At 44.5% G+C, this 27,275-nt stretch overlaps 1 protein-coding gene across 7 annotated transcripts in view; it reads left to right on the plus strand.

Annotated features, from left to right (window-relative positions):
* Positions 1–27,275, plus strand: part of LOC124616187 (ankyrin repeat domain-containing protein 1-like) — a 126,307-nt gene that overhangs the window by 16,384 nt on the left and 82,648 nt on the right. For 6 of the 7 annotated variants that reach the window (XR_006979851.1, XR_006979852.1, XR_006979854.1 and 3 more), the window contains exon 2: positions 13,667–14,165. Coding sequence is in view for 1 of the 7 variants with exons in the window: in XM_047144481.1 (XP_047000437.1) it covers positions 13,667–14,144 (478 nt within the window). In the remaining 6 variants the exon portion in view is untranslated. Of the gene's footprint in view, positions 1–13,666; positions 14,168–27,275 lie in introns of all 7 variants that reach the window. The other variant, XM_047144481.1, reaches the window with a different exon arrangement.

Consider the following 27,275-nt stretch of genomic DNA (forward strand, 5'->3'; position numbering starts at 1 on the left):
CTCCCTACCCCATTGTCCCCTTAGTTTTCCCTGCTTACATCCGTTGTTGTACCCTTTGTACTCTCTTTTTTGTGTTGCGTGGCCATGAAGTCATCTGTCTGATGACCTGCTTGCATTTGTACTATTGCTAATAAAAGAACTATTGCTGAAAAGCTAGTGTAATCTCTGTTTCCTGTTATACAGTTCTGTACTACACGCATTGATCCACTTTAAGTTAGTGGTTGCTTTTCCCTTATTTTACGTATCGCTACATGCAGAAATTCCCTTTATTATTATGCTGAAATGTATCTCTTAACTTAATTATTTTTATTTTAGGATGAAGAAGTTCCAGGCAGTATTTGTTATTCATTCTAACTACTGAGACCATGTTGCCTCAAGTATTGCTACATTTCTGTGGAACCCAAACTGATCTTCCTCAACATCAGCTTCCATCTTTTTTTTTTGCAGTCATGACAGGGTAAACTAAATTAACACCTTTCAGCATCTGCATTCCTGCTCTATCGAATTCTTTTTCGCTATAACAATGAAAACAATCAATTACTGATAAAATTATTTAATTGGATGGATAAAAAATCTACTCGTTAAGCGGTGGCAGAACACACACATAAAAGAATGTTGTGATTGGCAAGCTTTCGGAGCCAGAGCTGCCTCCAGGCAGAAGGGTGAATGAAAAGGAATGGACAGGTCTAGGAGAAGGAAAGTCACCCAGAACCCGGGAGACTTACTGTACGGGATGAGAAGGAAAGACTGATTGTTGAGGACTGCATCGGATGAGATCTGAAAACCTCAAATCTCGTCCAATACAGTCCTTAACAGTCAGTCTTTCCTTCTCATCCTGTACACTTGGTCTTCCGTGACCCACGGATCTGGGTGACTTTCCCGAAATCTACCCCTTTTTTTAGACCTTTCTTCCTACCCCTTCAACCCTTCTGCCTCAGGAAGGAGCCTCTGGCTCTGAAAGCTTGCCAATCACAACAGTCTTTTATGTGTGTGTTCTGTTGCCGCTTTGTGACTAGATTTTTTTTATCTATCCAATTAAAAAATTCTTCTCACTGTATCACATGTTCTACCTCGTCGTCTTCTATTTCCTCTTCTGTTTCTATACTGTTCCCTTGAAGTTCATTTCCCTTCCATATAGTAATGTAGGTTAAGATCCCACCTATGACATCTTGCAGCCATTCACCCTGACGGACCCTCGTTTGTGAGTAATTGATGGGAAAAAGTTTTGGAATTTTATATGTTGATAAGTAGGTTTAAAAGAGAAGCTTATTGTAGACTGGTTGCATGGTTTAATTGCTACCATAAGGCCTTCACATGCTGAAGGTGTGGATTTGAATTTCATCAACTGTCTTAATTAAAAAAAAAAATCTTTATCAAAATTACTTTAATCATTATTATTATTCAATTAATTGGTTGAAATTTAATTATTAATTTCTATTCTTTTGTCACATTTTAATCATCATAATAATTTTTTCATTTGTCTCATTTTTTCTTTATAGCATTCTGTTTCTGCTTGGAATTTTTGTGATTGTGAATTTAATTCTATTACAATATTTTAAAATGCCAATTATCAGTTAAAAAACAAAAGATGAAATAACCTACTTATTTTGACTTCATAGTAGTATCAAAAATGTATTTTTGATTACAAGATGTACATATATATAATTTTTTCTGGTAATCACCATACAAACATTTAAAACATAGCCTAAATTCCTATTGCACTGTGGACAAAATAAAGGAGATGAAGATTTAAACAAAAGAAGGGTTTATAAGGTAAAAGAAAATTAAAGAAAAATGAGAAATAGAAATTTTAATTGCAGTTACATGGACAAAAAAATAGGATGATATGATAAAATGAAGGAAATTAATACATAACATGAACAAAGATTTCAAGTGTAAAGAAAGAATGATAGGAAGAAAAATGAGAGAATATGAAGAAGCTGAATTGAAATCTAAAACTGCATTCAAACCAATTTATTGGCCAAAAATTATCCTCAAAGTAATTTTGATAAAAATTTAAAAATAAAAAAATTAAAGAACTTGACGAGATTCGAATCCATGACCTTCTCCATGTCATTGCCTTACCTTATCCATTACACCACACAGCCAGGCAGTATGAGGGAACTAGATTAAAAAGGTGTTGAGTGAGTGTCACGCAAAATTCTAAAATACTTTTCATCAATAACTTGGAAATGAGAGTCTACAAGTGTTTAATGGCTGCAGGGTGTGATACCTGGGATATTAACCAACATCATGGTATACATGCTTCTAAAAAGTTAGTCCCATCACTGCGCACGCGTCCTTCTTAATACTGGGTTATCAGAATTCTTCATGTCCATACAGTAGCTTCTCGTTTCTCAGAGGGTATCTCTAATATTACTAGGCTGTTTTTTTATATTATCTCGTTTCATAAGTTAAATTCATTATCTCATGTGTTGCCAAAGAATTTATACTGGGCCTTGTCTTTTTACATATACTGAAGTGCCAAAGAAACTGGTATAGGCATGTGTATTCAAATACAGAGATACGTAAACAAGCAGAATACGGCACTGAAGTTGGCAACGTCTATTTAAGATAACGAGTGTCTGGCGCAATTGTTAGATCGGTAACTGCTGCTAAAATGGTAGGGTATCAATATCTAAGTGAGTTTGAATGTGGTGTTACAATCAGTGCACAAGCAATGGGACACAGCATCTCCGAGGTAGTGATGAAGTGGGAATTTTCCCGTACGACCACTACACGAGTGTACTGTGAATATCAGGAATCCAGTAAAACATCAAATCTTCGATGCTGCTGTGATGGGAAAAAGATCTTGCAAGAACGGGACTAGCAACAACTGAAGAGAATTGTTTAATATGACAGAAGTGCAGCCCAGTGCAGATTGCTGCAGATTTCAATGCTGAGCCATCAATGAGTGTCAGCGTGCGAACCACTCAGTGAATCATCGTCGACATAGGCTTTTGGAGCTGAAGGCCCACTCGTGTACCCTTGGTGGTTGCACGACACATAAAGCTTTACATCTCAATGGGCCCATCAACATCAACTTCGGACTGTTGACGACTGGAAACACGTTGCCTGGTAAGACGTGTCTCATTTAGAATTGTATCGAGTGGATGGACATGTACGAGCATAGAGACAACTTCAAGAATCCATGGACCCAGCATGTCAACAGAGGACTGTTCAAGCTGTTGGAGGCTTTGTAATGGTGTGGGGTGTGTGCAGTTGGAGTGATATGGGACCCCTGACATATCCAGTTAAGACTGACAGATGACATGTATGTAGGCATCCTGTCTGATAGTCTGCATCCGTTCATGCCCATTATACATTCCACAAGACTTGGGCAATTCCAGTGGGACAGTGCGACACTCCATACGTCCAGAATTGTACTCGTCCGGATTTATGGACATCTCTGCAGAATTCTTGGTGCCAATTCCCTCTAGCACTATTTCAGACATTAGTCGAGTCCATACAGTGTCGTGTTACGGCACTTATACCTTCTCGTGGGGGCCCCTACATGACGTTAGGTAGTGTGCTACCTTCACTATTGCATCCCTCAAGTTTGCCTTTTCACCTTCTATTCAATTCCTTTCACAAGTTTGTCAGTTGTCACTTAATGCTTTCTTTTATACTCTAAACAACCTCTGTCAGTAATTTTTAGTCCTCCACATCTGCTACTGGAAATTTTGTGCAGTTTTGAAAATGTACTCAACATGAAATCTTCCAGTAGCACCAAGTCTCTTTCATGTACTTGATCTGCTTTTGTGATTCTTGAAGCAAGTATTAGGAGAGACAAAATTGTGTACTGTGAAAAACTACCAGACAGTGTCCCGTTCATGCTTTTCCCGTCAGTGTTCTCTTCCTACCATTTTTCCTTGTCTTCTTTTTCCTATTACTGAATGTCAACCACACAGCACAATCAAACTTTCATGTTCCTTTTATGTTGTAACTTATTTTAAACTCTTCATTTGTGTAGTTACTACACATATAAACTTCTACTGCTTGGCTTTGTGTCCATCTTAGTTACTATAAAATGCTCATTTATGCTGTTCATAATAGCTTACCAGCATTGTTATTCGTTATTGCCATTGTGCATTATCCCTTTTGATTTTCTGTTGAAAACCCTGTATCCACCTGACCAGTAGTCCACAACTTCCTGTCACAGCACATCATTAATTCTCTCTGTATTTGTATGACAAGATCCTACCCTGTTTCCAAATACACTATTGTTGTTCTTAACATGTTCTTTTTGCGTTTATGGTTTACACACTGTATTAATGTGGAAAAAATCGATAATTCTTAAAACTTACAGCTACTCTAGATAAAAATAGAGAAAAAGTGAAATGGAGCAAAGTGGAGCAAAATATAAGGAAAGTTATTAAAAATCTATTTGAGTTGAGATTTTTATTTTTACTTTCAAATATTTGCCAGGTTCTGTTTCAACATATTAACGCTGTCCACATCTAGACCAAGTGTCAGGGTCAATGAGGCATGTTTTAGCTTCCCTACAAAGTTCTGTGGTTTTTTATCTTTAAGTGGAGTGCGGCAGATGTTGTGGCCTCTTGGTTCAGTGCGTGCCACCTAAGACTGTGTGGTGAGTAGTGCTGTATCCTTTCTGTATTTTTACTTTACTCCCCCTACAAGCAGAACAGCCTAGAATGCTTTCCATTTTAAGATTCTTCGTGGCCTTTTATCCAGTGTAGATTCTGAAAGTGACAATGTACAGTCTAAATCGATCAAAGTTACAAACAGGTTCTGGGATTGTGTCAAGCAAAATAAAAAGAAATGTACAATGCAGATTTCTTCACACGAAGAGAATATCTTTTTTTAATTCAGTTCCTAATGGTGTGCGAAGGATTTATAACAAATTACTTCTTACGATAGCAGCAATTTGCCATATGTCTTCTTTGCCACAGCTGTTGTAGTGAGATGTTCATGAGCTACCATTATCCCAAGCTGCATTCTTAGGCAACTCGATACATAGATTGTGAAGAAATTGTGTTTACATACAACAAGCTTCGAAGCAATAATTTAGACCTGTGCACACGGTCTAGCTCTTTCAGAGCATCTGCATGCGTTCTTTGGATACATATTATTTATTTCTCTCTAGTCTTATTTTTAATCTGTAATAGTATTGAGTGTTTTAAGTTATTGGTCATGTTAAATACATGGAAATTGTACACAACTTTTGCATAAGTAATCCTTTAAAACGCTATGTGAATTAAATATCTATTAAAATTTAAATGTGCTGTTAGCATTAGCTTGTGCATTTAGGCAAAACATTCATGAACAGAAAATTGAACACACAGCTTAATTTTCAAGTGTACATGTTCACTGATAGTAGAAGTAGTGACTCCTTAAAGATGATTATGAATTTGAACTGTTCTGTATTCCTGCAGAGTTTGCTAAAAACCTTGTAACCTGTTTCAGATGTGCACTTCTGGCTCTGTAGCATATTGGGGCTATTTTTGTGGAGGTCTTTGTTAACATTGATATTGTGTTCATTGTCAACATCAAGTTTTATTTGCAGTCTCGTCTTTATCAATTAAATGTACTTTAAAGAACAGGAGAGCTTCCTCGATGTAAATTCACAGCACACAATGTCACTTGGATGTTGTAGCTTTGATGCACAGTTGTATAGAATGGACAAGAGGGACTGAAACATCTGCTAAAAATGGAGGAATACAAAATTGTCTTATTCAAGAAAGAATGTTACTGCACAGGTCTGCCAGCAAGTACAATGAAACTTTATGCGGCTGTAGCTGGTCATTATTTTGAATTGGCTGCAGTTCTCGCTTCCCAGACATCAGAGCATGTTGCTGCCCAGAGTATTGTTATCAGCTGACTTAAACCCCTGCGTCAGTCACTCGTGGGCTAATGCAGTACTGTACTCGGTGCCTTCCTTTTTTTATCACCTAAATGAAACACTAATTTTATTGATACATTTGTCACTGAGCTCTACGAGCTTGCTCAAAGATCTATTTACTTGGCCACAGTTTACTCCAGAACAAATGTAACGGATAAACATCAGTGTTTTGCATCAAAATTGGTCTACAATGTACATTGACTTTTAGTACAGTTCTGTTATTTTTTTATCGAGCCACTATTAAGTTGTTAGTGCCTTTCGTTTTATAATGGAGCTGTTTTGTTATGTACTTGCAGATTTTGATTTTCAAGTTGCAGAGCTGTAAATATAATTTGAACTATGGTGTATTACACTGTCCAGTCACATTAACATGACCGCCGTCTGTGTCACAGCTCTCAGTGGACGAGTGTGGTTGAAAGAACACTCTGACAAGTTCACCATACTCTCCCCACCACCAAATTCCCCAGATTTAAACTGATCGAGAATCTACGGGACCACCTCCGTTGGGCTGCTTGCGCCATGGACCCCGAACCGAGAAACCCACATCTGGCCACGCCACTGGACTCGGAAGGGCTCCACATCCCTGTCGTTACCTTCCAGAACCTGCTGACTTTCTTTCTTATTATGTGACAAGGTTGTTATCGAAAACTGTGATATAATGTGGAAGACTGAATATCTTATACTGAAATCTTTATTATTATTATTATTATTATTATCAAACTGGCTTAGATTTACAGGTCCATATGCACTTGACCTATGTGGTTCCTCATCTCTCGAAATGAACACAGCAACAATAAAATTGTAAATGAGCAAGAAAGAACTTTGCAACGTAGATACCCTGCATTATGACAGCTGTACTAAATGAACCAATCCCTTTACCATCCCACTGTGGGTCTGGGGGTAACAATAGGCCAGAGGTATTCCTGCCTGTCATAACAGGTGACTAAAAGGAGTTTTCACACATTTTGGACTTATGTAATGGTCCCCTGTAGGGTTTGACCTCCATTCTTCAAGATTTTCCCGAAGAGCGAGCCAATTGGGGAAGGGCACCTTATATGGTGCATCGTGTCCACCATGCATTGAGATCTTAAGCCCACTTTCTTGTCGCCACATTTCAGTCCCGCTCAGTCTCTATCTGTTGGGTGAGGACACCTTCCTGGGTACGTTTTCCACCATGCACTATGCCGTGTCACTTTCTGCGTCGACAATGACCATGGCCTTTTTGCACCTGACAACCAGCATGGTAGCCAGTCTGTTGTGGTGGGGCTGCCATGTACCGTGTTGGTTGTAGCCCCCTGACCACACGGGGATCACTCTGCTGATGCCTGCGCCATTAACTCCTCACGTATGCCAAAGGGTAGATGCCCATCCCCCTAGGGCATCGGGACTCCCAGCAATGGCCATCCTGCCAGGTGGCCTTTGCTGTGGCTGGGTGGCGCCCATGTGGAGGGCCTTGGTTGGAGCGGGTGGCATCATGGTGGATGACATGCGATGAAGTGTAGTACATCATCTCCTGCTGGTGGTGAAATACCAGCAGTCTCTAAGCGTTTACTGGCTCAAGTCAGTGCACAGAAGTACGACCCCAAATCGTTCTCCTCCCTGGCCTCACCATGGGAGGAAATTCAGGCTAAGGATGGCAGCGGCTCTTATTCACCCTGGTACCTTGTATATCCGAGAGCTGATTGGGAATCTTTCATGACAAGGATGCCACAGTTTTTTTGTTGAGCATTTGGAGGACAAGTTTGGGGAGGTGGAGGGCTTGTCCAAAATGAGATCTGGGTCAGTCTCAATTAAAACAGCATCCTCTGCCCAGTCATGGGCATTACTTGCTTGTGACAAGCTGGGGGATGTTTTTTAACCATCACCCCCCATAAGAGCTTAAATCTGGTTCAGGGTATCATATTTCACAGGGACCTTCTTTTGCAGTTTGACGATGATCTGTGCGCCAATTTAGAGCAGCGAGGTGTACATTTCGTTTGGCATGTCTCCCGGGGTCTGAAGGATAATCAGGTTGCCCAAGGTGCCTTCATCTTGGCCCTCGAGGGTGATACATTATCTGAGGTCAAGGTGATGGTCTACAGCTGTGGTGTAAAACCCTATATCCCTCCCCCAATGCAGTGCTTTAAATGTTGGAAGTACAGTCATATGCCTTCCTGCTGTACTTCCAGCATCACATGTCGAGATTGCAGATGCCCATCACATCCCAATGCTCCATTTGCCCCGCCTCTCATCTGTGGAAACTGTGAAGAGCACCATTTGCTTTGTCCACCAGATTGCAGGATTCTCCAGAAAGAGAGGAGAGTCATGGAGTACAAGACCTTGGACCGACTGAACCTACACTGAGGCTAAGAGGAAATTTGCACTCTTACATCCTGTACATAGTCTTACACTGCCGCTACAACAGTTCTAGCCCCATCAGCTCAACCAACCCCAGTCAGCTCTCAGAGCCAGAAGACTTCACCTGCCCCCTTGATGATGGGGGCACTTCCCTCCCTGTTGCTCCTGCACCACCTACTTCAGGAGCAACACCCCTAACCTCACCCCCCCCCCTCCCCCCCCCCAAACATCGGGGACGTCCGTCCCAACTTCTAAGCCGGAGAAGCATACAGCTTCTTCGGCTGCTCTTGCTAGGAAGGGGTCTCTCGAGTCACTCCCTTCCCAGGTTTCTGCTAGTGGGAAAGATGACACCCGCCAGTGGCTTAAGAGCCCAAAAGCAGCTGGTCGCAGGGCTTCTCGCTCATCCTCAGTCTCGGAGACTGCATCAGTGAAGTCCTCCCAGTCAGGGAAACCCAAGGAACAGTGAGAGAAATCCAAAAGGAGGTCCCCAAGACTAAAGGAATTGAGGTGGAACCCACACTACCGCTAGCTCCAAGTTCTGCATCTGTGAATGAGGTGGAGATACTGGCGTCCACTGAGGACCTAGATCTCGCCAGACCCTCAGACAAAATGGATATAGACTGCTCAGGCAAAAAGTCGGTGGCAGCAGGTGACCCTAAGGCGTAAACTGCGTCATTGAAGGTTCCATGCGATCCCAGTCTCACGATGACATCATCCTCCAGTGGAGATGCAGAGGTTTTTTCCACCACCTGGCTGAGCCACGGCAACTGTTCAGCTTTACACTGGCTTTCTGCTTTGCTCTCCAGGAAACCTGGTTCCTGGCAGTGCGGACCCCTGCACTCCACCGCTATAAGTGATACTACAGGAACTCTAGTGACTGTAATCGAGTGTCAGGTGGAGTTTTCGTTTATGTCCTAAACTCAGTCTGTAGTGAAACTGTGCTCCTGCAAACCCCTCTTGAAGCTGTGGCTGTCAGAATGAGGAGGATGCAGGAAATAATTTTGTGCAACATATATCTTCCTCCAGATGGTATAGTATCCCTGAATGTATTAACTGCACTGATTGATAAACTCCCTAAACCTTTCCTACTTTTGCGAGATTTTAAAGCCCAAAAGCCCTTGTGGCGTGGCACTGTGTTTACTGACCGAGGCAGAGGTGTCGAAACTTGACTGTCTCGGTTTGACCTCTGCCTCTTAAATACTAAGGCCGCCACACATTTCAGTGTGGCTCGAGGTACTTACTCGGCCATTGATTTAGCAATTTGCAGCCCAGTACCTCACCCGTCTATCCACTGGAAAGCACTTGGCGACCTGTGTGGATGTGACCACTTCCCCATCTTCCTGTCACCGCCCAGGCACCAGGCCCACGGACGCCTGCCCAGATGAGCTTCAAACAAGGTTGACTGGGAAACTTTCACCTCTGCTGTCACCGTTGAATTCCCCCCCCCCCCCCTCAGCCCCCCCACCCACCCCCCTCCCACGGGAAAATTGATGTGATGGTTGAGCAGGTGACTACAACAATTGTTCCTGTGGCAGAAAACAAGATCTCTCGCTCTTTAGGGTTCCGCCGGTGAAAGACAGTCCCTTGGTGGTTGCCAGAAGTCGCTGAAGTGGGGACCAGACCCCAACAGGTATTCCTGATGTTAACATAAATGGCGTGTTATCTACCGACGCAAATGCTATTGCCGAGCACTTTGCTGAGCACTATGCTCAAGCCTCTGCGTCGTAGAATTATCCCCCCCCCCCCCCCCCCCCCCCCGCCCTGCCCCCCGCCCCCCTCCCCACCCCACCCCACCCAGCCTTTCGCACTCTCAAACGGCGGCTGGAAGGGAAAGTCTTCTTGTTTACTACACACCACAGTGAATCCTATAACGCCCCATTTACAGAGTGAGAATTCCTCACTGCCCTTGCACATTGCCCAGACACAGCTCCTGGACCAGATCGGATCCACAGTTAGATGATTATACATCTCTCATCTGATAACAAGCGATATCTCCTCGTCATCTTGAACCGTATCTGGTGCGATGGCATCTTTCCATCGCAGTGGCGGGAGGGCACAATCATCCTGGTGCTCAAACCTGGTAAAAACCCACTTGATGTGGATAACTATTGGCCCTTCAGCCTCACCAACGTTCTTTATAAGCTGCTGGAACATATGGTGTGTCGGCAGTTGGGTTGGGTCCTGGAGTCACGTGGCCTACAGGCTCCATGTCAGGGCGGCTTCCGACAGGTTCGCTCTACCACTGATAATCTTGTGTCCCTAGAGTCTGCCATCTGAACAGCCTTTTCCAGACACCAACACCTCGTTGCTGTCTTTTCTGATTTATGAAAAGCATATGACACACCCTGGCGCGACATCATATCCGTGCCACGTTGTATGAGTGGGGTCTCCGCGGCCCCACTTCCGATTTTTATCCAAAATTTCCTGTCGCTTCATACTTTCCATGTCTTAAGTTTGTGACTCCCATAGTTCTCCCCAGATCCAGGAGAGTGGGGTCCCTCAGGGCTCTGAATTGAGTGTCTCTCTATTTTTAGTGGCCATTAATGGTCTAGCAGCTGCTTTAGGGCCGTCCATCTCACCTTTTCTGTATGCAGACGACTTCTGCATCTCATACTGCTCCACCATTACTGGTGTTGCTGAGCGGCGCCACAGGGAGCCATCCACAAAGCGCAGTCATGGGCTCTAGGCAACAGTTTACAGTTTTCGGCCGCACCTGGGGTGCAGATCGATCTACACTGCTGCTGCTCTACAGAGCCCTTGTCCAATCCCAAATTGACTATGGGAGTGTGGTTTATGATTCGGCAGTGCCCTCAGCGTTACATTGATTTGACCCTGTGCACCACTGTGGTGTTAGACTAGCGACAGGAGCTTTTAGGAAGAGCCCAGTGACCACCATACTGGTGGAGGCTGGGGTCCCTCCATTGCAGATCAGACGTACACAACTGCTTGCCAGTTATGCAGCACACATTCGTAGTTCTCCTCAGCATCCGAATTGCCATTTCCTTTCCCTGCCTGCGGCAGTCCATCTCCTGCATCGGCGGCCCAGGTCAGGGCTGATTGCAGTTCGCGTGTGGTCCCTTCTCTGCGAACTTGCGATCTGTTCACGTACACCTCAATTGTGAACGCCTTGGCTGCAGCTTTGTCTGGACCTTTCACGTGGCCCTAACGACTCCGTTAACCCTGTGGCTCCCCGCTGTCACTTCCTCTCGATTCTTGACGTGTTCCGGGTCTCTCAAGTGTTTTACACAGACGGCTCGATGGCTGATGGTCTTGTTGGCTTTGCCTACGCTCATGGCTGCCATATTGAACGGAATTCCATACCCAATGGTTGCAGTGTATTCACTGCAGAGCTGGTGGCCATTTCTCATGCACTTCACTATCTCCGTTCATGCCCTAGGTAGTCTTTTCTTTTGTGTACTGACTCCTTGAGCAGCCTGAAAACTATCGACAAGTGCTATCATTATCATCCTTTGGTAGCGTCCATCCAGGCATCCATCTATGCCCTGGAACAGTCCAGTCGTTCAGTGGTGTTTGTCTGGACCCCTGGCCATGTCGGAATCCCAGGAAATGAACTTGCTGACAGGCTGGCCAAGCAGGCTACGTGGAATCCGCTTCTGGAGATCGGCATCCCCGCAACTGACCTTCGTTTGTTATTATTTTTCAGCTTTTGGAGACGGAATGCCAAAGTCTCAGTACGCACAACAAACTGCGAGCCATTAAGGGGACCCTAAATGTGTGGAAGTCCTCGATGAGGGCCTCTCACAGGGACTCTGTGGTTTTCTGCTGGCTCCACATTGGCCATGCCTGGGCGACCCATGGGTACCTCATGCGCCGTGAATACCCACCTCGGTGTTGGTGTGGCGCCCAGTTGACAGTGGCCCATATTCTTCTGCTCTGTCCTTCCTTGGCTGCCCTGCAACTTCCTCTTCGGTTGTCGGACTCATTATCATTGATTTTAGTAGACAATGCCTCATCGGCTGATTGGGTTGTACGTGTCATCCATGAGGGTGGGTTTTATCATTTGATCTGAGTTTTAGCGCATATCCTTTGTCCCTCTGTGTCCTCCACCCTAGTGCTTTTAGGGTGAAGGTTTAATGTGTTGCAGGGTTGCTTGCTTTTCCTTTTTATTTTCATGATCGGCCAGCCATTGTAATCTGCTTCCTTGTTTTACTCTCTTCTGTTTCTTGCATCTCTGTTTTCTTGTTCTCTTTTGTTCCTTTTAGTGGTGGTCTTTCCTTTCTTTCTGTTTTGTGTTATATGTCTTTTCTGTTTTATTAGGAACAAGGGACCGATGACCTTGTAGTTTGGTCCCTTCCTCTCTCTTTTAAACCAACCAACCAGTACCTGTAACATTTCAGTCCGTAACAACAGAATTGGACGAAACAGTTTAATAGTCAAATTTGTGTAGAGCTGTAACAAGAGAAGTATTGATAGAAAACAGACAGAAGATACAACAGTGCACCTTTGGCTCAGTGTGCTCACTTTGACTCCAGAATAGGCCCTTTGTTTTTGCTAATTAAGTAGTTTTAAATTACTTTTGGAGGTAGGGTTTGCAGCATGCCGGGTCTCCTCTGTTAGCAGCGTAAAAGAGGTACAACCACGGCTGCTAAGTGCTTTTAGATGCAGTTAGCCCTCTGTTCTGCCACACCTAAGTTATATTTTAAGGATGGGACTTTTGAGAAGGCAGAACACTAAGGATCTCTTAGCCTGTCTAGCCAGTGGTGAAGGAACAGTTCAACAGGTCTTTATACTTCCTCCGGGACTGTGGGTGCTGTTCATGCCTTCAGCATTTTGACTATAACGAATTGGGGCTGGGACAGTTGTGGGATGGGCAGTCGCTGTCATCTGCCGAGACCTGGGGACCGCTTGCCTGTCCGCATCCACCTGCAGACCTGATTCTTTCTCCCACATTGTTCTGCTATTGTCAGTCCATCTGACATTTGTTGCATCTTTTGCCTTCGAAATTCTCTGTTACAAATCTCCCAAGTGCAAGCCATTTCCATTACTATTTCAGCCCTCAGTTGGGTTGGTTGCGGGTCAGATGTGGGTGATGTATCTCTTGCCACAAGTAGGCCCTGAGGGAGCCTTCATCTGCCATCTGAGCTACATAATGGCCTGACCCGTATAGTTTTATCACTCAAAAAATTATTCCTCGCCTCTGGCATCAGTATTGCTTTTAATGTACACATTTTCTCATTCCTGCACGCTTTCATAATTCTATCAAATTTCTGTCAGTGTGACGAACTCGGGACAAACTGCTCTTTACCGAGGAACTCATGACCTCACTGTTTAGTCTCTTAAATCACGGGCCGACCTATGTTTCTAACTGGTCTGCGTTGTAGAAGGGAGGAAATGGGACTCTTTCATTTCTGTTAATTGACAATTTATGCATTGTGAATTAATTGCTTGCAGCTTAGCTTTGACTAGTTTGCAGTATATGTGAAGAAACTTGACACTTTTGTGCAGGAATATGTCTGCCGAAAAAAGAGTGAGGCTTCTGGAGGCAGCTTACGATGGAGCTGTGGAAGAGCTGAAAGAACTGCTGTGTGTGGGGACGGACGTAGGGTTGAGGGACGAGCACGAGATGACTGCCCTGCACTGTGCGGTGGAAGGCGGAAGTGTGGAGGCGGTCAGAATTCTCCTTGACAGTGGAGCAGACGTGAATGCCAGGAACCAGGAGTGGGACACGCCGCTGCACATCGCTGCGTTCTTCGGCTACGTGGCCGTCGTGCGGCTGCTGCTGTCAGTGTCGGCGGACCCGAGTCCCAGCTGCCAGAAAGGGTGGACGCCACTGCACTGGGCAGCACAGGAGGGGCACGCCGAGGTGGTGGCCGCACTTTTAGGTGCGGGAGCAGACATGCGCATCAGGGACGTAGAGGGGAGGACGCCGCTGGACCTCGCCAGGCAGTACGGCAGATGGGAGCTGGTCACTATTCTCACATAAGGGCGTCAGTTTACTATGTGTGTGAGTAGCTATCAATTGCACTGATAACTAGAGACTGGATTATGGGTAATGTAAAAGGTCAAAATATATGTATAAATTGCTTAAAATATGCACGACAAATGTTGAAACGTACAAGATAAAGTAATAAAAAACATAGCAGTTACTGTGTGCAATATGTCTCAAAGTTGGACCTGTGCATTTCGATTGCAAGAAAGAGCGCTGGACACATGAAAAATTTGGACATTTAGAATGGTTGTTTCGTGACCTGTATACTTTGTGGTAGAGGTTTGGCAGTGTCGTGTTTGAGCTTAGTTTTTAAAAACTGCAAAAACAAGATGCACATCATGTTTCAATAGCTGCAAAACGATTGACATGCACAGGTCCACCTTTAAGATATATTGCACGCAGAGGAGCATGGATGAGGAATTTGCGATATTTTATTTTAGAAACAACATACAATAAGGAACTTTTTTGAAGAACATTAACATTTAAATAATATTATTGGACTAAAGAATCATTTACAAATTGTTTAAATTTTGCTGCTATTTTAAATATCAACAATCAGGTACAGCTCCAAAGGTTCAAAGCCTGGGCTATTTTATTCAATAACTGAACAGATTCATTCAGTGCCAAATCGTGAATTTCTAGCTTTTTAATACTCTCAGGCCTGAGTACTAATCACAACACTCTTTTTTTTTTTTTTTTTTTTTTTTTTTTTTTTTTTTTTTTTTTTTTTTCCTTAGATACTTCCTTGCATTGGCAAACTGCCACAGCATCTGCACTATAAATATACTATACTACTACTATCAAAGTCCTTTACTATCGCTTTGATGGCCTTGAAATGTTTATTGTGAAACAGCAGAGCTTCAACCCACATACCCCAACAATTTAACACTGGTTCAGGAGTTCAAGGGCAGATTTAGCAGTTTTTCTTTGTAGGTCTCGGTGTGAGCAAGTGCCTTAGGAAACACATTCTTTGTGTATGAAATCAGTTTATCAACATTCTCAAATGTGGATTGTATTTCCTCAGCAAGGTGATGTACAACATGAGCAAACACATGACATGCAAATTGGCTGGCATATACCCTCTGAGAAACAAGAAGCTGCTCCACAGACATGAAGAATTCCGATGACAAACCAGTATCAACAAGGACACTTCCCCAGTGGTGGGACTAACTTTTTGAAAGCATATGTACCATGATGTGTGTTAATATCCCAGCTATCACACCCTGCAGCCATTAAACACTTGTAGACCCTCATTTCCGAGTTATTGATGAAAAATACTTCAGAATTTTGCATGACGCTCAATACCTTTTTAACCTAGTACCCTCATATTACCTGGCTGTTTGGTGTAATGTATAAGATAAGGTCCTGACATGGGAAAGGTCATGGATTCGAATCTCGTCAAGTACTTCAACCAGGTGGCAGGCGTGTCGATTCTGCCAGTGTGTTCTCTATCAGTAATAAGTCTGGTTGCCTCTCGCTTACCGATCGTGCTGTCATAAATCACAGTCATTCTGTGAGACATTGAAACGAGATTGAGCTCAAGTCAGCCCGTCCAGATTGTTCTAATATTGTAAACACAGAGCAAAAATATTCATAGTCACTAGGTTTTAGTTAACCCTTTGACTGCTGCGGACATGTTAACTTGTCATGCCTCGCCGTTCCCCTGGTGCGGCCTTGGGTCTTCCCTACAGCGCTAAGGACTTGTTTACGCATCCTGCGCCACCGGCCTTCCCACCGCTAGGGACTAATTCAGGCTCGCTGAGTCACAGCTACCTGAGCCCTGCGGACGTGTATACACACAGAGCTGTCTTTCCACCCTGCTCTTCTTGTAGCTTTTCAGTGGTCTGACTGTGTAGTTCGAGAGTGTATATGTTTGTTGCTGTGTTCACTCTTTGCAGAATTTCACTTAGATTCCTGTATTTTCGTCAGTTTTCTTGTTTTCTATGTGAGAAATGTCACCTCACAGTGGTTGCACAGATAAAGAAATCCTGGATATGCTCACTAAGAGCGACAGTGAGTGTGAATTATCTGGTGTTACTAACAGTGATGAGTCTTCAACAGAATCTCAAAGCTGTAGTCCTCAGACCGAGAATTACAGTCAGCAGTTCCTCTGAATCCAAGGAATCAGAAAGTGACATGAAACGGTTTGGAAAAGAGCGCACTTAAGCGAAACATTTGACTGGAAAGAAACCAATTTCCAGCCGTTAAACCATTACTTCTGTGACTCGAGTTCAGGACACAAAAGTCAGTTAGATACTGACCCAAACATTCTTTCATTTCTTGTGATATTTATGTCTCAAGAACTGTTGAAATTTATTGCAGACAAAACAAATTCTTTTTTACGTTTACACCAGGGAAAATACTACAGAATCTGTGAATTCTCGACTGTCAAAGTGGAAGGACACTGGATTTGAGGAAATGTATTGTTTTGTTGCTGTTTGCCTTCCAATGGCGCAAGTTAAAATTAAGTGATTACTGGTCCAGAGATACACTTTTGCACACACCAGTTTTCAGCAAAATTATGTCCCAAGACCGTTTTTGTCTACTTCTGAGACAGTTGCACTTCAGTGATAACTCTGCGAGTACTGGAAGCAACAGTCTATTTAAAATTAGGACGATTGTTGACAAAGTTCTTAAGATGTTTCATAATTCATTTCGCCCACATCACAAGCTTTGTATAAATGAAAGTCTCTTGCAGTTAAAGGGACAATTATCCTTTAAGCAAGTTACTCCAACCAAGCGAAGTAGTTTCGGAATGATGAAATTTGGATTGTGTAACTGTCAGAGTGGGTATATTTTAAATTTTATTGTATATACAGATGCAACAACAGAAATTTGGTTCTACAGTTTGGGACAAAGTGGCGACGAAGTGGCAACTCTTATGGAACCATATTTGGAACAGGTTCATATTCTATATGTCAATAACTGGTACTCCAGCCTGGACCTGTTCCTCTGGCTTCACAACCACGGAACAGCCGCATGTGGCACTGTTCATAAGAACAGGCGCAACATGCTAAAACTGCAGAAGAAATTAAAATGAGGAGAAACTGAGTTTAGGTCCACTGACTAGATCCTTGCTATCAACTGGTGTGATACGAGAGAGGTGTACATGTTGACCACAACTCACGCAACACAAATGGTTGAAACAGAGAAGACTGACTGAAATATTGGCGAAAAAATAAAGAAACCGCAATGTGTTGTAGGGTACAATTAAAGTATGGGTGCAGTTATCCGTTGTGACATGTTGCTGAGCTCAGTGGGACCTGTGCGTAAGACTGTGAAATGGTATAAGAAATATGTTTTTCACATTCTGGATTTGCGCATTCTAAATGTTCATGCTCTCCACCAGTCGGTAACAGGGCGAAAAATGGCACTCGCACAGTTTCACCTTTCTCTCGTAAGGGAGATTGTAGAAAAATATGCTATAGAATGGAGAAAAGCTGGTAGGAGAAGGTGCTACAATGACGAGAATATTCTGCGATTCACAGGGAGACATTTTCTGGCTGTTATCATGAGTGAACATCTGCAGAAAAGTACACTAATGTGCAGTTGCGTGGTTTGCACAAAACAGAAAGTGCACTGGGAAACTAGATACCAATGCAAAACTTGCAACATTCCATAATGTGTTGCACCCTGGTTTGAGGCTTATCATACAAAGAAGCATTACTAAGCATTGCGAACTAAATCTGAGAAAATCTATTGACGCTTCTGAATGAATTACTAAAAAAAATAAAAAAAGGGGGGGGGGGGCAAAAATGTAAAAAAAAAAAATATAAATATATTTTAACTTCACCAGTGCTGGTCCAAAGCCTGAATCAAAAAGAAGGATGGGAAATAGATGCAATAGGTGTAAAATTATTTAGGCGAAGGCTGACTTCTTCATATGTAGCAGTTTACTGGCAAATGAACGGACTTGGCGATTGAGATGGCGCAATATCTGTACTGTGGCAGATGTAATTATGCCAAGTTCATTGCGCCAGTATAACAAAACCTATACATTAATCTGCATACGGTACATTTAAATTATTAACACATAACATGGACACTTATATTCTTTTACCCTTAACAGTACAAATGTATATCATACTTGGTCTACTTGTACAAAACAAGTTTTCCATTAGCTCAGGAGGTGTAAGAAGCCAAACTTCGAAGTTTTTTCGGGCACCTAATTTTTTGGCCGATTTACCTACAATTTTCTAAGAACGCATAAAGTTGTGCAAGATGGCCAAATTTTATTTCTTAACGAAAGCTATTGCCCGAGATATTACAGCTCAAAGCCGCCAAAACTTCACACTGGCTCTGCGCGAGTCATATTCAGCCGAGAAATACTCAGCACAGGGCGGGTTGAGCAGTATGGGCCGATCTGGTCTCGGCAGCAGTTCTGAGAGACAGGCACACAGCGCACCAAGCAGGTCAAAAGGTTAAAATTTGCAGCAATCAGTGAAAAGGAGCCAAATATGCAAATTCATATGCAACATGCAAATGCATATAACCTGATCTCTACTTGTGACCATTAAAATAGAAACACCAGTAACTATAAAATTGTATGAACAGAGCTGCCACATCTGGCAGCTATGACAGCTGTAGTTTGTCCGAATTGTGCGCAGGTAACACACGGGTATGTTGTTCTGTGCTGCTTCGACCCTGTGCCAGACTTCACCAGTTGCAGTGGCCAGTTAGTGGTGGCTGCCAGTCCATCGAGAACCCACGATTGGACATCTGTACTGCCTTACACGCTACAGTGTAAGGTGCAAGATCATTAATAGTGAAACCTAAAGATAATTTATTTTAATTTCTGCAAGTGTAGAGACAACAGGAATGTACTCTAACAAGTACAATAGATCAGCGAGTGTAAACAATGGCAATGGTATAAAAGAAATTCAAAATTGAATTTTAAGTCCTCCTTTTAAATCAAATCACCTGTTTACACCAAATCCTTCCAGCATCCCTAACAAGGATAGTGTAAAATAGCAGCAGCTCAGTAGGACAAAACCACACTGCCAATCACACCCACACACATTTTCTTACCGCCCAGGCATTCACACACTTGACCTGGATTGGACACAGCTCCATGGCGATGCATTCCCGACCTGCGGGTAACTGGAAAACTTTATTCCATTTGATGCTCCCTATTCTGCCGTGACCTTATTATTTGATGCGTAGTTGCAACTCTCATTTCCCACGACGTAACTACTGTACCCAATTTACATCTATATAGCAGTGACAATAGCACACGTGAGAGTGTGAGTGACGTCTTCCACTCTCTGTAGCTACCCCAGTTTGTAGTAATATTGGTTCTTGGCTGGAACAGAAATCACTGAACGCTTTGTCTTCTTTGTCGTGAGATACGGAGGATGTGCTGGCTGCGGGAGCAGTTTGACTCTCCGTATCAGGGTACCTCAGGACGGCGCAGCACAGCCAGCGTGCGTTCCAGATTTACCTCACCAGGTGACGTTGCAGAGACCTTCGAGTTAAGGCCAAGCCGACAGATTCGGCATGTCGGGAACATAATTTCTGCTGCCGAAATCCCCAGCCGTGCTGACCGTAGCTGTCATGCCGTGTACTCGGGGACGTGCCGCAGCATTGCGGCGTCCTGGTGGGAGTCGCGAGCCCGTCGATCCTGTCACTGGAGAAATTTGATGTGTCGGCAAACATTTCCCCTTTTTGTGGTGGAGACTGGAAAGATAAGACGCGGGAGATTTGCTTTTGTACAGGGTTGGAAGGATATTATCCCACAACCTTCAAAAGTCCCACCGTCCGGCCACAGAGAAGCATTCCCCTCGTAACTCGTTACCATCCAGGGCTCGAGCAACTGAATTACTTTCTCCACGAGAGTTTTGACTACCTATCGTGCCCTGAAATGAGAAATGTCCTGCCCACTATCCTTCCCACCCTTTCCACAGTGCTATTCTGCTGTCAACCGAACCTACACAATATAATCGTCCATCCTTACACAACCCCTGCTTGCAAACCCCTTAACTTATTGCTCGTACCACTGTAATTGACCTAGATGCAAGACCTGTCCCATACATCCTCCCACCACTACCTAGTCCCGTCACTAACATCACCTACCCCATTAAACGCAGGGCTATCTGTGAAACTAGTTGTGATCTACAAGCTAGACTGCAACCACTGTGCTGCATTCTCTGTGGGCACGACAACCAACAAGCTGTCTGTCCGCACGAACGGCCACCGACAAACTGTGGCTGCAAAACAGGTGGACCACTCTGTTGCTGAGCACTCTGCCAAACATGACATCCTTCATTTCAATGACTTTTTCACAGCCTGTGCCATATGGGCCCTTCTGACCAACACCAGCTTTTCTGAATTGCACAGGTGGGAACTTCCCCTGCAGTACATCCTACGTTCCCGTAACCCTCCTGGCCTCAAGCTTCTCTAGTCACTGTCCGCACCCATCCAGCTCTTTCCCTGTTCCCATTCCAGAACTACACAGCTGTCATTCCACCATCACAACCAGTCTTTTTACTTCTCTCGTTTTGCACTCCCCCCCCCCCCCCCCCCCCCCCCCACCCTCTCCCGATGCCCCTACCACCACGCTCCCCACCTATCTCCTGCCCTCTGTCTAATCTGCAGCACTTCACTGTCTGCTACCCCTACCCTACTATCCCTCCCCCTCCCCACCTCAGACTCCTCCTTACCCCCACCCAGTCGCCACTCCCATCGTGCACTGGTGCTATTTGCAGTGTGGTTTCAGTTGCGTGTGCGTGTGTGTTGACGAAGGCCTTACTGACTGAAAGTTATGCGACAGTCTTTTTGTTGTGCCTATCTGCAACTCAGCAACTGCTATATGGTGAGTAGCAACTTTCCTTTTCTTAATGTTGTTACATTCCATCCTGTATGTTCCATTTTTTGATATTCAAATGTGTTTTCTGAATGAGATACACGCTTCGTAATCTTGTCTGGTGTACAGAATGTAATCAGTGTTACTACTACCAAGTTGCTCAGCTGCCTTTAAACGTGAGTCACCAGTATAGCCAAACATGTAGCACATGTGGTGCCACTGACTTTTTTCGCGTACCGCCTTTGTTGTCTCAGTTTTAATTACTGGCAAAGTCAGATGTGTCTCACCTTGTGCTGCATTGAGGATTTTGTATTGCAAGTTACAAACAGCTTGTACCTGAACCTCCGCGGTGTATCGTCTAAATGAGCTTGCAGGTCACAAATCGGGTTTCGCTGGTACAGTGTTGAAGTAGCGCTGACAAAGGAGATAAAGCCTTCAGTGATTTCTGTTCCAGTCAAGAACCAATATTACTACAAATGGGGGTAACCACAGAGAGTGGAAGACGTCACTCGCACTCTCATGCGTGCTGTGGTCACTGCTACAAAGGTTTTTGTAAGGTGGGTACAGTAGCTACGTCGAGGGAAATGAGAGGTGCGGCTACCCGTCAAATAATGAGGTCACGACAGAATAGGGGGCATCAAATGGAATAAAGTTTTCCAGTTAACCACAGGTCGGGAATGCATAGCCACGGAGCTGTTTCCATTCTGTGTCGAGTATGCGATTGCTTGCATGGTAAGAGAACGTGTGTGGGTGTGACTGGCTGTGTGGTTATGTCCTACTGAGCTGTTGCCATTTTGCACTGTCCTTGTTAGGGATGCTGGAAGGATTTGGTGTAAACAAGTAATGTGACATAAAAGGAGGGTTTAAAATTCAATTTTGAATTTCTTTTTTACCATTGCCATTGTTTACACTTGCTGGTCTTTTGTACTTGTTGGAGTACATTCCTGCTGTCTCTACATTGGCAGAAATTAAAATAAATTACCTTTAGGTTTCACTATTAATAATCTTACAGATTATTACCTTCACAAAATACTGGCCTTATAGAAATTTTAGTGCTGTCTGTTTCATAATTGAGCTTTATCCAGTGAATACCATAGGAAATTTTTGTCAGTTGTAACTAGCCGTATATAAGAGTTTGAACTTTTTCTATGATTGACTGTTTGTGTTCAGATAATTTAATTAGCATCTGCACTCTGTAGCAGAACAGGTATTAACTGGGACAAGTCATTTTGAATGCACAGACTAATGCACGTATGTCGCAAGTTTAGTGTCATTTTATACCTGTAGCTCCACAGAGATGTGTTTCTGACCTATTGTTATCTGGGAAACTTTTTCCATTCATTGATGATGATTGGAGTGTGCAAAAATTGGGACTTTGTACGGGCACTGATGACCACGCAGTTGAATGCCCCACAAACCAATTTTATACTCAGTCCAGCAGCTATCATTAGTGGTGGTGGTGGTGGTGGTGGTGGTGGTGGTGATGATGAGATGATGGACAACACAAACACCCAGTCCCCAGGCAGAGAAAATCCCCATCCAGGCCAGGAATCGAACCCGGGACCCCGTGATCCAGGAACAGCAATGCTAGTCACTAGACCATGAGCTGTGGACCCACTCGCTCCATTCACAGTCTCCTGCCCCTGTCTCAACTTATTGTCGGTCTGTTTTCTGTATAACTGATGTCTTGTTGGCTGTGCGGTCTATTTGTTCCGTGTGCTAATTTGTAGATTCAAAATGAGTTAAGATGGCCTTACTGTACTCGTGGAGAAGAAATCAGTTGCACATTTCACTTATAAACATATGACATCAACTATAAGTAATGGAGGTAGCTACTGTCTGCTTTCAGAGTGAAGCAGGAATGAAAGGTGGCCACATATGTTCAGTCATACAACTCAAAATTTTCTACGAGTGTGAGTATGTGCAAAATGTTGATTGGTGTGTTACCTTTATGTTACAGATGATTACTACCCCCAGGGGGCTTGCCACTCTTTGACGGGTTCGTGCTTGGCTACCACGGGGCCCCAGCCTTTGCAGCATCTTTTCTCTTCCGTGCTGCACATCTAACCTCTTGCTATTCTCTTTCCCCTCCCTTGGGCAACATGGCTGGGATGTTATTGGAAATGTTCTGCATTGTCTGTCTCTGATGTAAGAACAGTCTCACCTTTGTTTTTCGTTCCGTTTTCCTTTCTTTTTCTCCCTTCTCATCTCGCCCCTCCACTTCGGCGTTTGAGGTTCCTCTTTTTCTTCTTCCTCCCTGAGCCCTCCTGAAGGCTGGCCCATGTCTCTTGACACGTAACAGGTGACTGGGTAACACGTAATTCCCAGCCTCGGGTCAACAGGTAGGGTTTGCATATACCCCCTGGTGCAGGCCAGGCCCGAGGAGCGGTGATTGCCTGAGCTGCATCCTTCCCAAATTGCCGATTGGTCCTTCTGTCAGCTGTTCGGGAAGTGTGACCTGAGGTGTGAACACCTAAAGCAGGTGCGTCCCCTTGTGAAGAGAGCTCCCAGGAGGAAGGAGCATGGCATTGGAGATGCTGGCAATTGTGGGGGATTTTCTCACAATGAGTCAATCATCCTCCAAATCAACGTCTACAAGAAGTAAATGTTATGAGGCTAATGATTCAAAGACCCTTCCTGCTGCACCATAGTTCATCATGGTCTCAAGTACTGAAGACGGTCAGTCCTTTGCCTTCCATTTATTATTCAGAAAGGTGTTGACGCCATTGCCGGCCCCGTGAAATCCTGCCTGCGTTTACAGAATGACACTTCGCTTTTGGAGACTACTTTTGATTCTCAACCACAACAACTGCTTGCTGCCTCGCTTCTCCACAGCTACCCTGTTCATGTCGAGACCTGTAGAACTTTGAATTCTTCCTGTGGTGTAATTTACCCCATGCTGCTCGATGGTCTAACCGAGGCCGAAATCCAGTCTTACCTCTCTGATCAGGATGTCGTTGCCGTCCATCGTGTAATGAAAAAGGTAGATTCCTCCTTAGTGCCCACCCGCTCTCTTTTCTTTACCTTTGATAGAGTGGTGCTGCCGTCAAAGATCAAAGCAGGCTATGAAATTATCTCACATGCCTATTCCCATTTGGACCTATCCTTCTGCACTGCCCAACTTGCTCATCATATTGAGTGGTCCATTCTTTCTGACACCTACTCGAGTGACCATTTCCCGTGTGCTATCCTTTTTCTGACTCCTACCCCATCCATGTGCACGCCAAAATGGTGGCTTACTAAGGCTGACTGGCAGCTTTACTCCTCCCTGGTGACCTTCAAAGAACAAAATTGCCCCAGTTGTGATAACCAGGTGGAATATCTCACAAATGTTATCCTTACTGCTGCAGAACGTTCCATTCTTTGCACTTCCTCTGTACCACGTTGTGTCCCAGTCCCGTGGTGGGCTGGATAGCAAAAGAGGTATCCGAGTTCAATTCATTAGTTCTTTTAACAGTTCCACCCCCTTCCTCTGTCGTACGGGCCAACCTCCGGCGGCTCTCTAGGACTAAGATCCATTCCCCAATTTCCGACCTGACAGTAGCAGGTGATGTTATCGTGGACCCTATTGCTATCTCCAACACCTTGGGCCACCATTCTGCAGAAGTTTCGAGCTCTTCCCACTATCACCCTCCATCAGAAACGAGCGGAGGAGGCTCAGGTGAGACCCTTCTCTTCTCCGAATCGTTAGTGCTACAATTCCGCATTTACTATGAGGGAGCTAGATCGTGCTCTCAGTTCATCCCGATCCTCTGCCCAAGGGTCAGATGCCATCCACATTCAGATATTGCAGCACCTGCTGGGCAAATGCTTTCTGCTTAACTCGTACAACTGCATCTGCGCAGAGGGCACATTTCCCAGATGCTGGCATGAAGCCACCCTTATACCTGTACCTAAGCCTGGTAAGGGCGAAAACCTTTCTTCTAGCTACGGCCTCATCTCTCTTGCCAGCTGTGTTTGCAAGTTGATGGAATGTATAATTCATGCCCGGCTGGTATGGTGGCTCAAGTCTCGCAATTTACTAACGAATGCACAGTGTGGATTTTGAGCGCAGTGTTCTGCAGTCCACCCATGTCATGTCTGCGTTACTTTGTCCACCCACATCATGAATGGTTTTCTGCAGAAATCCCAGACTGTGGCTGCGTTTTTCGATTTGGAGAACGCCTATGATGCCTGCTGGAGAATGGGTATCCTCTGTACTCTTTACACGTGGGGCTTCCGTGTCTGCCTGGTCCATTTCCTTCAGGCATTTTTAAAAGATCGAGTTTTCAAGGTGTGTGTGGGCTCTGCCGTGTCGGACACCTTTATCCAAGAAAATCGTGTGCTTCAAAGTTCTGTCCTGAGTGTTGTCCTCTTTACTATTGCCATTACCCTTACCTTGGCCTGTCCCCTGCCGGGCATTTCCGGCTCACTTTTCGTTGATGATTTTGCCCTCTATTGCAGTTCTCCACGGACCTGTCTCACTGATCTATGTCTTCAGCGATGTTTTCATCGTCTTTACTCCTGGAGCATCGACAGTGGCTTTTGCTTTTCCACAGGCAAAACCGTTTGATTGAATTTCTGGCAATGCAAGTGGTTTCTCCCACCATCTTTACATCTTGCACCTGTTGCCCTTCCATTCATTGAAACTACGAAATTCCAGGGGCTCATGCTTAATAGGAAACCCTTCATCTTCCCATGTGTCTTACGTGGCAGTGGTTCCTCAGTGTCCTATGTGTCCTCAATGGTACTTCATGGGGTGCCGATCGAACCACCCTCCTCCATTTGTACTGGTCCCTTGTCCATTTGAAACTCAACTGTGGGTGCTTTCTTATGCGCCTGCACGCCCACCCGTCTTACGCTGTCTCGACACTAGCCCGGTTGAGAGTCTGTATGCTGAAGCTGCTGAACTACCACTGTCCTACCACTGTGAGTTTCTCCTCAGCAGGTATGCATGCTGTTTGTCTGCCATGCGTGGCCACCCATCCTATGCTGCCTCCTTTGATGATACCTTTTATCGTTAGTATGGGGCAAGTCCCTCTTCTCTGTTACGTCCTGGAATCCACATTCGGCACTTGCTATGGCGGCTTAACTTCACACTCTTTGCAACTTTCCTGGTGGGTGTGAACCCTTCACCACCTTGGCTTCATGAAGTGGCCCATGTTAACCTTGGTCTCCATTCACTTCCTAAGGACACTACTCCAGCCTCAGCCTATCGCCTTCAGTTTCACGACCTTCGCATGGAACTTTGCAATAGTACCTTTGTATACACCGATGGCTCATGGACTGACTGTGGGGTCGGGTGTGCCTTTGTCATTGGCACCTGTGTCTTTCGATATCAGATTCCAGAACACTACTCAGTTTTTACAGCCGAGCTCTTCGTCCTGTATTAGGCCACGGACGCCCTTCAAAGACTGTGTGCGCTGCACACTGCCCATCCCTTAAAGCAGCGGGTCTAGGAAAACTGTCACTTCCTCACTCTTGGTGGAGGCAGTGTAATGTTTCTGTGGGTTCCTGCTCATGTCAGTCTGCCGGGAAACAAGGCTGCTGACGTTGCTGCCAAGGCTGCAGTCCTCGTACCTCAGCCTGCAAGTACCTATATTCCCTCCAATGATGTCCGTGTTGCCGTCTGTCAGGTGGTGGTGTCCCTTTGCCATCACCAATACACCTTCCTTCACGGGAATAAGCTCTGGCTTATTAAGCCTCTACCAGCAGCTTGGATGACCTCCTCTTGGTTGTCCCACCAGGAGGAGGTCATTTTAACTAGGCTGCGTATTGGGCACTTCCTTTTTAGGAGTCGTTGTTTGCTAAGTTGCGCTACCACACCACTTTGTACACGTTGCGCCCAAGTTTTAATGTCCACCATTTCCTGATGGAATGCCCATTTTTTAACTGTTTACATTCCCGCTTGGATTTGCTATTTGACTAATTGGCCATTTTAGCTAATTACGCACGGGCTGTCGACCACATTTTACTTTGTATCCGCCAAAGCAGTATGGCAAAGGCCATTTAATTTTTAGTTTTGAGCCTCTGTTTCTGTACGGTGTCTGTTTTAGCCCTTTTTCTCTGTGCCTGTTTTTAGCTGTCTTCTATTATGTCAATTGGGACTGATGTATAGTCATTTTTTATCGCCTCTCTGTCTTCGTGTTACATAATTTTGACTTGGGCACGTATGACCCCAGTTGTTTTTTGCACCCTAAAGCAAAACAAAACAAACGATTACTGTTTCTCACACACACACACACACACACACACACACACACACACACACAGTAGATCTACCAGAAAATCTATTTAAATCTCTTTGTCACACAGTGTAGGGAGCTGATAGTGCATAAATAAAC

Source organism: Schistocerca americana, chromosome 5, assembly GCF_021461395.2.
Source record: "Schistocerca americana isolate TAMUIC-IGC-003095 chromosome 5, iqSchAmer2.1, whole genome shotgun sequence".
In the NCBI taxonomy this organism is placed as follows: domain Eukaryota; kingdom Metazoa; phylum Arthropoda; class Insecta; order Orthoptera; family Acrididae; genus Schistocerca; species Schistocerca americana.